This window comes from Lactuca serriola, chromosome 9, assembly GCF_051521515.1.
Source record: "Lactuca serriola cultivar US96UC23 chromosome 9, Lser_US96UC23_V15, whole genome shotgun sequence".
NCBI classification, from domain to species: Eukaryota; Viridiplantae; Streptophyta; class Magnoliopsida; order Asterales; family Asteraceae; genus Lactuca; species Lactuca serriola.
The window spans coordinates 138,365,128-138,378,946 of record NC_136416.1 but is presented as its reverse complement, the minus strand read 5'-3'; the positions used below and the strand labels follow the sequence as shown (position 1 = coordinate 138,378,946).

General features: G+C 35.1%; 1 protein-coding gene across 1 annotated transcript; it reads left to right on the top strand.

Annotated features, from left to right (window-relative positions):
• The first annotated feature begins 331 nt into the window (after window positions 1–331).
• On the top strand, window positions 332–2,257 carry LOC145074388 (Carbohydrate-binding X8 domain superfamily protein). The gene is made up of 4 exons (XM_079020774.1): window positions 332–552; window positions 800–1,489; window positions 1,610–1,811; window positions 1,891–2,257. Exons 1-4 carry the CDS (start codon window positions 480–482, stop codon window positions 2,072–2,074), a joined length of 1,149 nt encoding a protein of 382 aa, XP_078876900.1. The 5' UTR covers window positions 332–479; the 3' UTR covers window positions 2,075–2,257.
• Window positions 2,258–13,819: the final 11,562 nt, after the last annotated feature.

Here is a 13,819-nt window from a genome sequence, read left to right as displayed (position 1 = left end):
CTGATAGTTATTTTGTTATAAATATGCAAAAAATAATCAAATCACGATACAATCTTTATTCTTTGTTATTTTGTGATTAATATTTAATAAAAGCTTTCCCTCAAAATACTATATTTTGGGATAAGTAAGTTGTAAAAAAAAATATATATATTACGAGGGAGAATCCATGCTTGATATTAGTCGAGTCTTCATGCCAAAGTAAACACTTTATAATAGTAATACCACCTTATCAGAATCCTCCACATTCAAAACCAACACGACATATTCTTTCTCCTCTTTTGCTTTCTTCACCTTTTTCCCCTGTCTACTCTCCACTTTATCATCATCGGCACTTTTTCACACTCTCCAATGGCTTTCTCTCTTCCATCACTATACACACCGTCTTTTAAAACAAGCCAAATTCTCATTTCCCATTCAAATCCATCCGGGTCTCCTCCTCTTGCTGCACATCTCATCAACAATCAACATCCACCAGATCCATGGCGAAAAGACCTTCCTCCAAGTGCTTCTTCTTCTTCTTCCTCCAACTGCTTCTGTTTGTATGCAATTCAGGTCAGTTTTATGCTCGTTGATACACATCGGTGCTTTCCAAATGGTTAACTGTTAGTAGTATCTGAAACGGCCTCAGTTTCATGCATTATAGCGATATTCCGATGGAAATTCATTTGAATTTGTTCGTAAGATTCAGATCCGAGGATAGGGTTTTTACTTTTTTAGGGTTTTTCTGGTACAGAATAATGCAGGTTTAACTATGAACAACTTTTCTTTCATTCTTATAAGTGGACTCTGATTTTGACAGTTATGAGCTCGGAAATTTCTCATGCCAAAAGCTCGATTGATTTTGAGAGAAGGGAACTTGATCGGGAGAAACGACAATTGTTTCCTTCTATTCACAGAACACTCGTTGAATATTTCCGCTATAAATTGACGGAATTTGACTCGATCGATCCTCCGACCACCGCCTTACCCACACCTCCGATCACCAATCCGGTCACAAATCCGGTCACTGGCCCTCCGGTCAATACAGCACCAGGGATTGTCACAGTACCTGGTGCCAACCCTGTCGGTGTGTCACCCAATCCACCCACAACAAATCCCGTCACAAATCCACCGGTACCAGTCACTAATCCGGTGACCACGCCAAGCACGAACCCCGGAGGACAGCCGCCGGTGAACCCTGTTACAACACCATCAGTACTGCCGCCTCCAACGACATCAGGAGGAAACGCTCCGGCAGGTCCAGGTCGAGGGCAGAGCTGGTGTGTAGCAAAGAGTGGAGCGTCACAGGCGGCACTACAGGCAGGGCTTGATTATGCATGCGGGATTGGCGGAGCTGATTGTGCCACGATTCAACAGGGTTCAAGCTGTTATGAACCAGCCACGCTTCAGAATCATGCTTCGTATGCTTTTAACAGTTACTACCAAAAGAATCCGGTGCCAACAAGTTGCGATTTTGGTGGCGCTGCTACTGTCACCACCGCCAATCCAAGTAAGAATCTTTCTACTTACCCTTTTATCATCTTCTTCTTCATTTTTATTTACCCTTTCACCACATATACCAGAACCTCTGTATCTTATCATATTCTTACTTTATTGGATTTAATTACAGGTGTAGGTTCATGTATCTATCCATCATCATCATCATCATCATCATCATCTTCTTCTTCTTCTTCTTCATCTTCATCTTCTTCTCCCTTGCCCACAACACCAACTACACAAGCACCGCCTGTTAATCCAACGGCTTTTCCTACACCTACAACATCATCTTTGCCTACACCTACAACATCATCTTCAGGGTCAACTATACCAGGGTAATGTGTTACTACCTACTGTTATAAATAGTGTGAGGAGGATCATGATGTTTTCTAAAGTTATATCTTGAATTTTCAGGATGCAATCTCCTCCACCAGGGTTTAGTTTTGGAAACCCTGATCCGGGGTCAACAGGATATGGAGCTTTTGGTGCAAGTCCGCCCCTCGGGAACACAGCATCTGCATCAGATGGTTTGCGGCCGTTTGTGGGGTCACTTGTAGTCCTATTTGTAGCATCCATCGTCATGATGTTTGGTGTTTAGAAACATCAGAGAGAATAGATGATATGGTTTTAGACAAAGTTAGAGTAGAAGAGAGTATGATTATTGTATTTGGGTTGTATAATAGGGACAGGTTTTGCAGTCATGTTAAATATTATTATTATGTATTCGCATTTAATTTGATTTTTACTTATTTACAAGACATCAAACTATTGGATATGCCAATTGCCGCTTATCTAGTTTTTTTTAGCAATAGGCGTTACGTTGTAGCATAGTTGGTATTTGGAGGGGTGTATTTGCAGAAATAGACGAAGGTATGGGAGTTTCCATTTCGCTAGAGATTTATATGTTACATGATTATCTTGGCATGAAAGTATTCAGTTAGCAAGATCCCTCTTAACAAACTCCGTCTGCCACATTGTTCTAAAGTGTCGCTTTTAAATTTTAATGCTGTTTTTGGTTCTTTCTGATTAATTTTGGAAAAGGTTAGCGTGAAGAAACTCATGTGTTACTCTCAATTTTATGTTTGTAAAGATTTTTTTTGAAAAAAAAAATTGTTTTTAACAATTTATTTCTACTCGAAAGTATATGGTTTCCATAATTTCAAATAGGTTGTTCGCCAACAAGAATGGCTTGGTCATATTTTTTAATGAACATGACCAAATGAAAACATATTTTGTTGTTGAGGTAGATGATTACCTACATTAAAATCTATTATTCATCGATATAAATTTGGGAAGTTGGGAAGCGAAAAAATATAGGGTTAGAGAAATTTTCTTTTGTTGTTTTCAAAGTTGTGAGGATTTGGCGAAAAATCTTGGATTATGCCAAGGGTATCATGATAACATGTTCATTGGTGAACAACATGTCACATCATCCGGTGAACAATATGTCACATCATCAAGGTAGTCACTAACATGTTTACTAACATTGGGAGCCACTTCACAAGACAATTACTCCTCTTTAGGAGTGATGTTCATTAGTGAAAATCCTCTCCACATAGGATTTTGACGTGTGAAAAATTCTCAATACCGGAGAGCATAAGGGAGTTACGTGACAAAAACTATATCAATTTTCTTTACTTGAAAGAAACAAAAATGGTACAAATTTGTTTCTATTAGATCAGTGGGGCCAAATCTTTTATTTTTATTTTTAATTTTATTTTTATTTTGCATGTAGTACATCCAAGGATCATTGGGTGGTCTGTGTTTTGGATAAAAGATGTTTGTGAAACATAAAGATTGTTCTTCATATTCTTTTCTGTAGAGGTGTCAATTTATGACACAACATGACAAAAATACACGAAACGAAACGAAATAAGGACGAAATCAAAATTCAAATTCGTGTTCGTGTCATGTTCGTGTCAAGATTAAAAAACACGATGTCGTGTTCGTGTTCATAAATCGACACGAAATTGACACAATTAAGCATGTGGTTGTCGGGTTTTTCGTGTTTGTCGTTTTTATCGTGTTATATATCTTTAAGTATGAATGAAATACATTAATAGTTATGTAATATTATCTTTGTCGTATCGTTTCATGTTGTCGAGTTTTAATTGGTTCGTTTTCGTGTTAATGAAAAAAACACGACATCGTGTCGTGTTGTGTTCGTGTTATACAAAACTTTGTCGTGTCGTGTCGTGTCAGACAAAAACACGACACGACTGGCCGATTTGACAGCCCTACTTTTCTGATAGCTAGAGTGTGTGGATGCCTACTAACATAGCCTTGATAGTGGAGGGTGTGTGAGATCACTTGTGTGAGTTTATATCTAGATGTTAAAGAGAGATTACTTATTTTAATTATGTGTGCTTTAAGAGAGAAAGCACACATAATGGTTTCATAACCAACTCTAGGTTGATCGATTTACCTTCGGTGAGTTTCCTTTATGTGGATTGATAGGATTGCTAGGAATATAAGTAAGCTTGATAGATTTTTGATTTCTAAAGATCTTATGGAGATTTTTTCCTTATTTATCAAGTATGATTTTTGATCGCCATTTATCGGGTCATCGACCTATTTTATTAAGAGAGGCGGATATTGACTATGGATTGACTCCATTTCAGTTGTTTCATTATTGGTTTTCTTTTTTATGGGTTCAAGAGTGTGGTGGAAGATTCATGGAAAATGATGGGGTTGTGGAGAGAGATGATATCGTTTCCTTTAAAGCAGAAGCCCCACTCTTTGAAGTAAAATCTTAGAGTGTGGAGTAACGAGAACATGAATGCAAAAGCTTCTGCCAAAACTAACCTTAAACAAATTTTGGAAAGAATGGTGGAATGATGGCAAGCCTCCAATAGTGACGTCGCTTCTAGGGATTTGTTGTCCAAGGCTATTAATGACATTGATCATGTTGTGGCTTTGAATTTCATTCTAAAAGCAAAAATGAGGTAGGCTATTTTAAGGTGATGAAAATACTAAGTATTTTAAATAAAAAACACAATCAACTTATAATTTGTGCTATTGTAATCGGTGATGATCATGTGTATGTGCTTGATCAGGTAAAGATGGATCTTTTCACATTTTGCTTAGCGACTTTCTTAACCAACTCGGACACGACCTTCCATCATTGAGGATTCCGCAAAGAGATTATATGTTGACTTCTATATAGCTAGTGGATACTTTATAGAAGACAATGTTTCACATGTGACCATGAGTAATGGGGTTTTGTTAGACGCTTACCATTATCTATCTAGTTGATTTTTATTGTCCCTTGCACAAGTCTATTGGAATTAATGTATATTGGAATTAATGTATAGGAAACAAAGAAGTAATTATAGTATTGTTTTCATATAAATCTATAAAATCACATACTTAAAATACCAAGGAAACAAATAAATAATGTATAAATTTTATTATTTACCAACTATAAAATAACTAAAAATAAAATGTTCTATAATTTGTTAAGCATAGCAAATTAAATAAATAGTTGTTGATTGATTAATTAATTAATATAGTTTATTAATTACTTAAAGGGTATATTAGTTGGAGAATGATAAATATGTTTGAGCTTTAATTTGTTGATGAGAGATGTTTTAAAAAAATGGTTTAACTCATATTTACTCATTTATGAGTTTGTACTCATTTGGTTACTTAACTCATTTTATGTTTTAAAAGGTCACTTAACTTGTAAATTTTTGCTAAAATGGTCACTATGACCAACAATAACAGGTTACCATTTTTTTTTTTGCTATCTAAGGTCATCGAACTTTCTTTTTTGGCTATTTTAGGTCACAAAATTTTTTTTAAGCTATAATTAGTCATTAAACTTTTGAAATTGTGCTCATTCATTTTTATATTTTTATTTTGTTTTGCACAATTCATTTTAATAGCTTTATTTTTTTACATTCGTTTTTACATGTTATATTTCATAATTTGTTTTTATATCTTCAATTTATTGCATTTTTGCATTTTTTTCACAATCTATTTTTACAACTTAACTTTTTTTTATTTTACTTTCATGTTTTTTTCTTCAAAATTCATTTTACAACTTTTTTTCGTTTCAATTTATATATATTTTTTCATAAATTTTTTTATAGAGCTTCGTATATTTGTTTTTCCAATTAAGTATTAATATTAAACTCTATAATTATTAAACCAAGTGATAATCCTAGAATATTTGTCTCTCGTGTATCCATAACGTTGCATACTTAGCAACTTTTTTATATGAAAGTTCACATATTACAATAGTAATAACAACCCACATATGTTTCTAAAAAAATATCATTTTTTTTTCTTGTTTTTGTTGTTGTTTTTCTATAGTACTAAATTATATGTTTTGTTTGATTATTAGCATTATGGATCCAAAATATGATTCTCTTCAGTCAGTTAGTGATGTGTGAAACGAACTAGTTTTAATCCTAATAACTTAGACACAAAATAAACACACGAAAGGCAGTGTACCTATCGATTAGTAATATAGTTCAAGCAAGTAGGGTATCGAACACAGGGAACGATAAATAATTAAAATAAATGCTAATATTATCTAAATAAAACAAGTAATAGAAAATGGGTTTTCTCCAGTTTTGCAAGACTAGAAACTTAAACAATTAACTAAAACATAAACTAAGAAACTAAGAGCTAAGCAAATAAAAATCAACTAAATTCAATAATAAAGAGGACTTCTGTTTAGGTTCGACACATTTGTTCCCATGGATGATTTCAATGTATCAGATTAATTCTTCATTGGCTACCAACTAAGATGATTAGTTTCACGTTTGCTATTACTAATCCTTAGGAAACAAATTAACTCAAGTAGTGGCCAGTTGTCTAAATTAACGGATTTCCTAGTTATTGATTCGGGTTAAATAAGACTTGTAATGGTTAATTAAATTGACCCTTCAATTAACCTCTTGCTGATGTTCATCAAACAATTCACACATTAACTTACCTATCTTCTAGTTAATTCTAGTTTCACATTCATTATTCCTAGACATACAACTATGTGGTCACAATAAATCATATGAAATTAATAACTAAGAGATGTTCATACAACTTAATTACTAATTTATTAACAGAAGAATAGTTATTGTTAACACATAAGGTTCTTTAACAAGCTTAATAAAACATAATCACCAATTAAAATTAATCCTAATCAAATAATCAATCCATGTTCACAAATTCATCTACCTAAACAGAAGTTATGAGTTTTAGCTCATGATTACAGCAGAAACAAGCTCAAAAACGAAATAAATTGGTAAAAACATAGTCCAAACAAGAAATTAGGTAAAGAGTAAACTTGATTTTGCCTTGATTCTCCTTAAAATTGAATGTAGGGTTGATTCCCTTGCTTCCCACGCTCCAGCAGCACCTTTAGTCGACAATTGGCCTCCAAGGGTTCACCTATATATTAGGGTATCGATCTGAAAGTCCCTTTATATAGATTTTCACGAAACAGAGGCTACTCGGCGAGTCTAGTGACCTACTCGGCGAGTCCGTCACTTCAAAATTGTGTGCGGCAAGTCAGCGCGTCCAGAATCGCGAAACTTCTGACCAACGCGGCGAGTTGATGGCCTACTCGCCGAGTACGTTTGGAATCAGCATTTTCTCAAAACAAGAAAGTCATCCGAAATTGTGTCTAGTTTTCAGAACATTTTGAATCTCGTCAATCGGAGTTACGGTTCATGAGATATGGCCAAAACACTGACGAGGGGTCAAGCTGTCCAGCAACATCCTTCTTTCTTCAAAATCCAAGATCCATGCGTCCAATCGCCAGTTCCACTTCCTTTTCCATCCGAGCATGTCTTTGTTACTGAAAGTGAAATATTTAAGCTAATTAAGCACCTTTGGTTTATTATTTGAGATAAAATTAACATAAAGTATTAAGATAATGCATGAATTTTATAACTAAATATACTCATATCAAAATACCCCACACTTGACTTTTGCTTGCCCCCAAGCAAAACTGAATTTTACTACACTAATATTACATAAGACAATCCCAATCGAACCCAGCCATTATGCCAAGACCGCAACGCATGCATTTGTGTCTAAAATTTCCTAAGGAACCCCCCATACTCTAAATACTCACAATCCTCATAAACATTCGCCCACTTTTTCCGAACAATGCTCGTTTTATGCATCCCTCCGAATCCATCCGCAAAAAACCTCCTAACCTCAAGGTATTTTTGGTTGAGCAACCCAAGCGTACATAATCTAGACAATTACAATTTATGATGTCACATTGGAGCTCTTTGGAATTCTTCACTTCTTTGACATTTGATCTTTAATTTCTTTGAATTCACCACCTTGTTGTTTGATTTTTGGTATCTTCAACTTTTGAATTTTTTCAGAATTTTTGATCTTTGAACTTCATACTTTAACTTTGATGCTCCAAAATTTCTTCAACTTTTTCTTGTAATTCTCTCTCTCTCTCTCTCTGTTTTTTTTAACATGTAACTCACTTTTTTCACTCAAAACCCTACATGCTTAAGCGGGGGCGCTCAACTTCAACCTTTCTTGGTTAACGATAATAATTTTCCTGGATACATTTCTGGTACACGATGCTAAACATATTGCATCCTTCAAACTAAGCGAGGTCGTGTTTTTGTGCCATGATTTCACTAGAATAAGGAAGCCACAAATGCACTAGAACGTATATAGGCTCAACTAAACATTTGGGTCTTCATAAAATCATCAAACATAATACTAGCATGAACCCTAATTGCTTTTACCAAAATTTTCTAATTCAGCCCTACAATTTTAATGCAAAATTTTCAAGAATTTAAAAATTTAACTAAAATTTTAACTAATTTAACCAACCCCCTACCCCACACTTAATTTATGCAATGTCTCCATTGCATATAATGCATGATAAAGAACAATAAAATAAAGAGGGAATTGGAACAAACTCCCCTGGGATAGTAGTCGCGAGGTTAATCTTCTTCATGTAAAGCTACAACTTCAGCTGACTTTGGCATGGGAACAGCACATCCATGCCTTGGGTGTCAAATCTCGTGTGGTTGACAACTCTCAATATGTGGGAAAAAGCATCCTGGAAACGCTCGGAAAATGATCTTCAAAAATATAGACAATGCCAACGTCGAATGGAATCAAATCGTCAACTCAAATATAAAAAGAATGAGTAACTCGTCGAGTTTTATGTGGAGACTCGCCGAGTTGAATCGTTATACTCGTAGAAATCGTGATTTTTTGCTTGGACTCGTCGAGTTAGTATTATGCACTCGACGAGTTCTTGAATCAAATTAGTTCTTTTCTTCTTTCTGCCTCAGCTTTAATTTTGTGTTCAAGGAGAGTATCAAGGTAATACAACTCCTCATTTTCTTCAGGGACGAGACTATTTTTAATCAAATATAAACATCGGACTCAACATATCGCTCAAAATCTTCTAATCTTCTCGTAAACGACTCGACCGCTCACTTTAATTCCCTCTCGCTTTAAGAATTCGTCACCCTAGCTTCTAAAAAGATCAAAGACAAAACCACGTAATAAAAAGGAAAACAAACATCAAAATAAAAATTCCTATATTATCCCTAAATACTAGAAGTTTAAAAGAAAAAGAAAAGCAAACTCTAATGACGGGTTGCCTCCCGCAAGCGCTTCTTTTTGTGCGAGTCTTGAGCTGGACTCTCAAGTTAATAAACTTCCAATATACTTAATGCCAATCCATCTGTTGCAATGAATATTTTCTTTGGACCAATTTGTAAAATTTGGCTCTTTTCTTCTAAAATTGGCCAAACAAGCTTGAATATATAAAACCCAAGAATCTTGACAAGGGTTGGAACCGGTTGGATACTAATCAAAAACGGATCGTGCCTTAGAGCTTTCTCCAAGTTGGAGTCGTCACCCCACGCTTCGAAACACAAACTGAAAATACAGGGGGCCATGTCGTGGTAATGGTCAAACCACAGCTTGGTTCCTGCAATTCAGCTTGTTCCTGTTCTTCGTCCGACCTCTCTGCTAGCAACCTTTCCAGCTCCTCCAAATCTTTTTCTGGATTAAATTCTTCATCTTGTAACTTTAGCTCTTGTGACTCAAATTGCTCTTGATCATTAGACAAGATGTTATCCAACCATCTATCAAATTTCTTCAAATCTTCATCTGAGTCATAGTCCTCATCTTTTTGCTCATTTACCTGCACTACTTCCTCAAGAAAAGCATCAAAAGCATCGAGATTTGGAAAATACATAATAAAAAAAAAATTAAACTATATAAAACAAATTAATCAACAAAAAAATGATAAGAATTAGCAAATAAAATTAACTATTTAGAACCGTTCCCCGACAACGGCGCCAAAAACTTGATGTGTGTGAAACGAACTAGTTTTAATCCTACTAACTTAGACACAAAATAAACACACGAAAGGCAGTGTACCTATCGATTAGTAATATAGTTCAAGCAAGTAGGGTATCGAACACAGGGAACGGTAAACAATTAAAATAAATGTTAATATTATCTAAATAAAACAAGTAATAGAAAATGGGTTTTCTCCAGTTTTGCAAGACTAGAAACTTAAACAATTAACTAAAACATAAACTAAGAAACTAAGAGCTAAGCAAATAAAAATCAACTAAATTCAATAATAAAGAGGACTTCTGTTTAGGTTCGACTCATTTGTTCCCATGGATGATTTCAATGTATCGGATTAATTCTTCATTGGCTACCGACTAAGATGATTAGTTTCACGTTTGCTATTACTAATCCTTAGGAAACAAATTAACTCAAGCAGTGGCCAGTTGTCTAAATTAACGGATTTCCTAGTTATTGATTCGGGTTAAATACGACTTGTAATGGTTAGTTAAATTGGCCATTCAATTAACCTCTTGCTGATGTTCATCAAACAATCTCACACATTAACTTACCTATCTTCTAGTTAATTCTAGTTTCACATTCGTTATTCCTAGACATACAACTATGTGGTCACAATAAATCATATGAAATTAATAACTAAGAGATGTTCATACAACTTAATTACTAATTTATTAACAGAAGAATAGTTATTGTTAACACATAAGGTTCTTTAACAAGCTTAATAAAACATAATCACCAATTAAAATTAATCCTAATCAAATAATCAATCCATGTTCACAAATTCATCTACCTAAACAGAAGTTATGAGTTTTAGCTCATGATTACAGCAGAAACAAGCTCAAAAACGAAATAAATTGGTAAAAACATAGTCCAAACAAGAAATTAGGTAAAGAGTAAACTTGATTTTGCCTTGATTCTCCTTAAAATTGAATGTAGGGTTGATTCCCTTGCTTCCCACGCTCCAGCAGCACCTTTAGTCGACAATTGGCCTCCAAGGGTTCACCTATATATTAGGGTATCGATCTGAAAGTCCCTTTATATAGATTTTCACGAAACAGAGGCTACTCGGCGAGTCTAGTGACCTACTCGGCGAGTCCGTCACTTCAAAATTGTGTGCGGCAAGTCAGCGCGTCCAGAATCGCGAAACTTCTGACCAACTCGGCGAGTTGATGGCCTACTCGCCGAGTACGTTTGGAATCAGCATTTTCTCAAAACACAAAAGTCGTCCAAAATTGTGTCTAGTTTTCAGAACATTTTGAATCTCATCAATCGGAGTTACGGTTCATGAGATATGACGAAAACACTGACGAGGGGTCAAGTTGTCCAGCAACGTCCTTCTTTCTTCAAAATTTAAGATCCATGCGTCCAATCGCCAGTTCCGCTTCCTTTTCCATCCGAGCATGTCTTTGTTACTGAAAGTGAAATATTTAAGCTAATTAATCACCTTTGGTTTATTATTTGAGATAAAATTAACATAAAGTATTAAGATAATGCATGAATTTTGTAACTAAATATACTCATATCAAAATACCCCACACTTGACTTTTGCTTGCCCCCAAGCAAAACTGAATTTTACTACACTAATATTACATAAGACAATCCCAATTGAACCCAGCCATTATGCCAAGACCGCAACGCATGCATTTGTGTCTAAAATTTTCTAAGGAACCCCCATACTCTAAATACTCACAATCCTCATAAACATTCGCCCACTTTTTCCGAACAATCCTCATTTTATGCATTCCTCCGAATCCATCCGCAGAAAACCTCCTAACCTCAAGGTATTTTTGGTTGAGCAACCCAAGCGTACATAATCTAGACAATTACAATTTATGATGCCACATTGGAGCTCTTTGGAATTCTTCACTTCTTTGACATTTGATCTTTAATTTCTTTGAATTCACCACCTTGTTGTTTGATTTTTGGTATCTTCAACTTTTGAATTTCTTCAGAATTTTTGATCTTTGAACTTCATACTTTAACTTTGATGCTCCAAAAATTCTTCAACTATTTCTTGTAATTCTCTCTCTCTCTCTTTTTTAACATGTAACTCACTTTTTTCACTCAAAACCCTACATGCTTAAGCGGGGGCGCTCAACTTCAACCTTTATTTGTTAACGATAATAATTTTCCTGGATACATTTCTGGTACACGATGCTAAACATATTGAATCCTTCAAACTAAGCGAGGTCGTGTTTTTGTACCATGATTTCACTAGAATAAGGAAGGCACAAATGCACTAGAACGTATATAGGCTCAACTAAACATTTGGGTCTTCATAAAATCATCAAACATAATACTAGCATGAACCCTAATTGCTTTTACCAAAATTTTCTAATTCAGCCCTACAATTTTAATGCAAAATTTTCAAGAATTTAAAAATTTAACTAAAATTTTAACTAATTTAACCAACCCCCTACCCCACACTTAATTTATGCAATGTCTCCATTGCATATAATGCATGATAAAGAACAATAAAATAAAGAGGGAATTGGAACAAACTCCCCTGGGATAGTAGTCGCGAGGTTAATCTTCTTCATGTAAAGCTACAACTTCAGCTGAATTTGGCATGGGAACAGCGCATCCATGCCTTGGGTGTCAAATCTCGTGTGGTTGACAACTCTCAATATGTGGGAAAAAGCATCCTGGAAACGCTCGGAAAATGATCTTCAAAAATATAGACAATGCCAACGTCGAATGGAATCAAATCGTCAACTCAAATATAAAAAGAATGAGTAACTCGTCGAGTTTTATGTGGAGACTCGCCGAGTTGAATCGTTATACTCGTAGAAATCGTGATTTTTTGCATGGACTCGTCGAGTTAGTATTATGCACTCGACGAATTCTTGACTCAGATCAGGTCTTTTCTTCTTTCTGCCTCAGCTTTAATTTTGTGTTCAAGGAGAGTATCAAGGTAATACAACTCCTCATTTTCTTCAGGGACGAGACTATTTCTAATCAAATATAAACATCGGACTCAACATATCGCTCAAAATCTTCTAATCTTCTCGTAAACGACTCGACCGCTCACTTTAATTCCCTCTCGCTTTAAGAATTCGTCACCCTAGCTTCTAAAAAGATCAAAGACAAAACCACGTAATAAAAAGGAAAACAAACATCAAAATAAAAATTCCTATATTATCCCTAAATACTAGAAGTTTAAAAGAAAAAGAAAAGCAAACTCTAATGACGGGTTGCCTCCCGCAAGCGCTTCTTTTTGTGCGAGTCTTGAGCTGGACTCTCAAGTTAATAAACTTCCAATATACTTAATGCCAATCCATCTGTTGCATTGAATATTTTCTTTGGACCAATTTGTAAAATTTGGCTCTTTTCTTCTAAAATTGGCCAAACAAGCTTGAATATATAAAACCCAAGAATCTTGACAAGGGTTGGAACCGGTTGGATACTAATCAAAAACGGATCGTGCCTTAGAGCTTTCTCCAAAGTTGGAGTCGTCACCCCACGCTTCGAAACACAAACTGAAAATACAGGGGGCCATGTCGTGGTAATGGTCAAACCACAGCTTGGTTCCTGCAATTCAGCTTGTTCCTGTTCTTCGTCCGACCTCTCTGCTAGCAACCTTTCCAGCTCCTCCAAATCTTTTTCTGGATTAAATTCTTCATCTTGTAACTTTAGCTCTTGTGACTCAAATTGCTCTTGATCATTAGACAAGATGTTATCTAACCATCTATCAAATTTCTTCAAATCTTCATCTGAGTCATAGTCCTCATCTTTTTGCTCATTTACCTGCACTACTTCCTCAAGAAAAGCATCAAAAGCATCGAGATTTGGAAAATACATAATAAAACAAAATTAAACTATATAAAACAAATTAATCAACAAAAAAATGATAAGAATTAGCAAATAAAATTAACTATTTAGAACCGTTCCCCGACAACGGCGCCAAAAACTTGATGTGTGTGAAACGAACTAGTTTTAATCCTACTAACTTAGACACAAAATAAACACACGAAAGGCAGTGTACCTATCGATTAGTAATATAGTTCAAGCAAGTAGG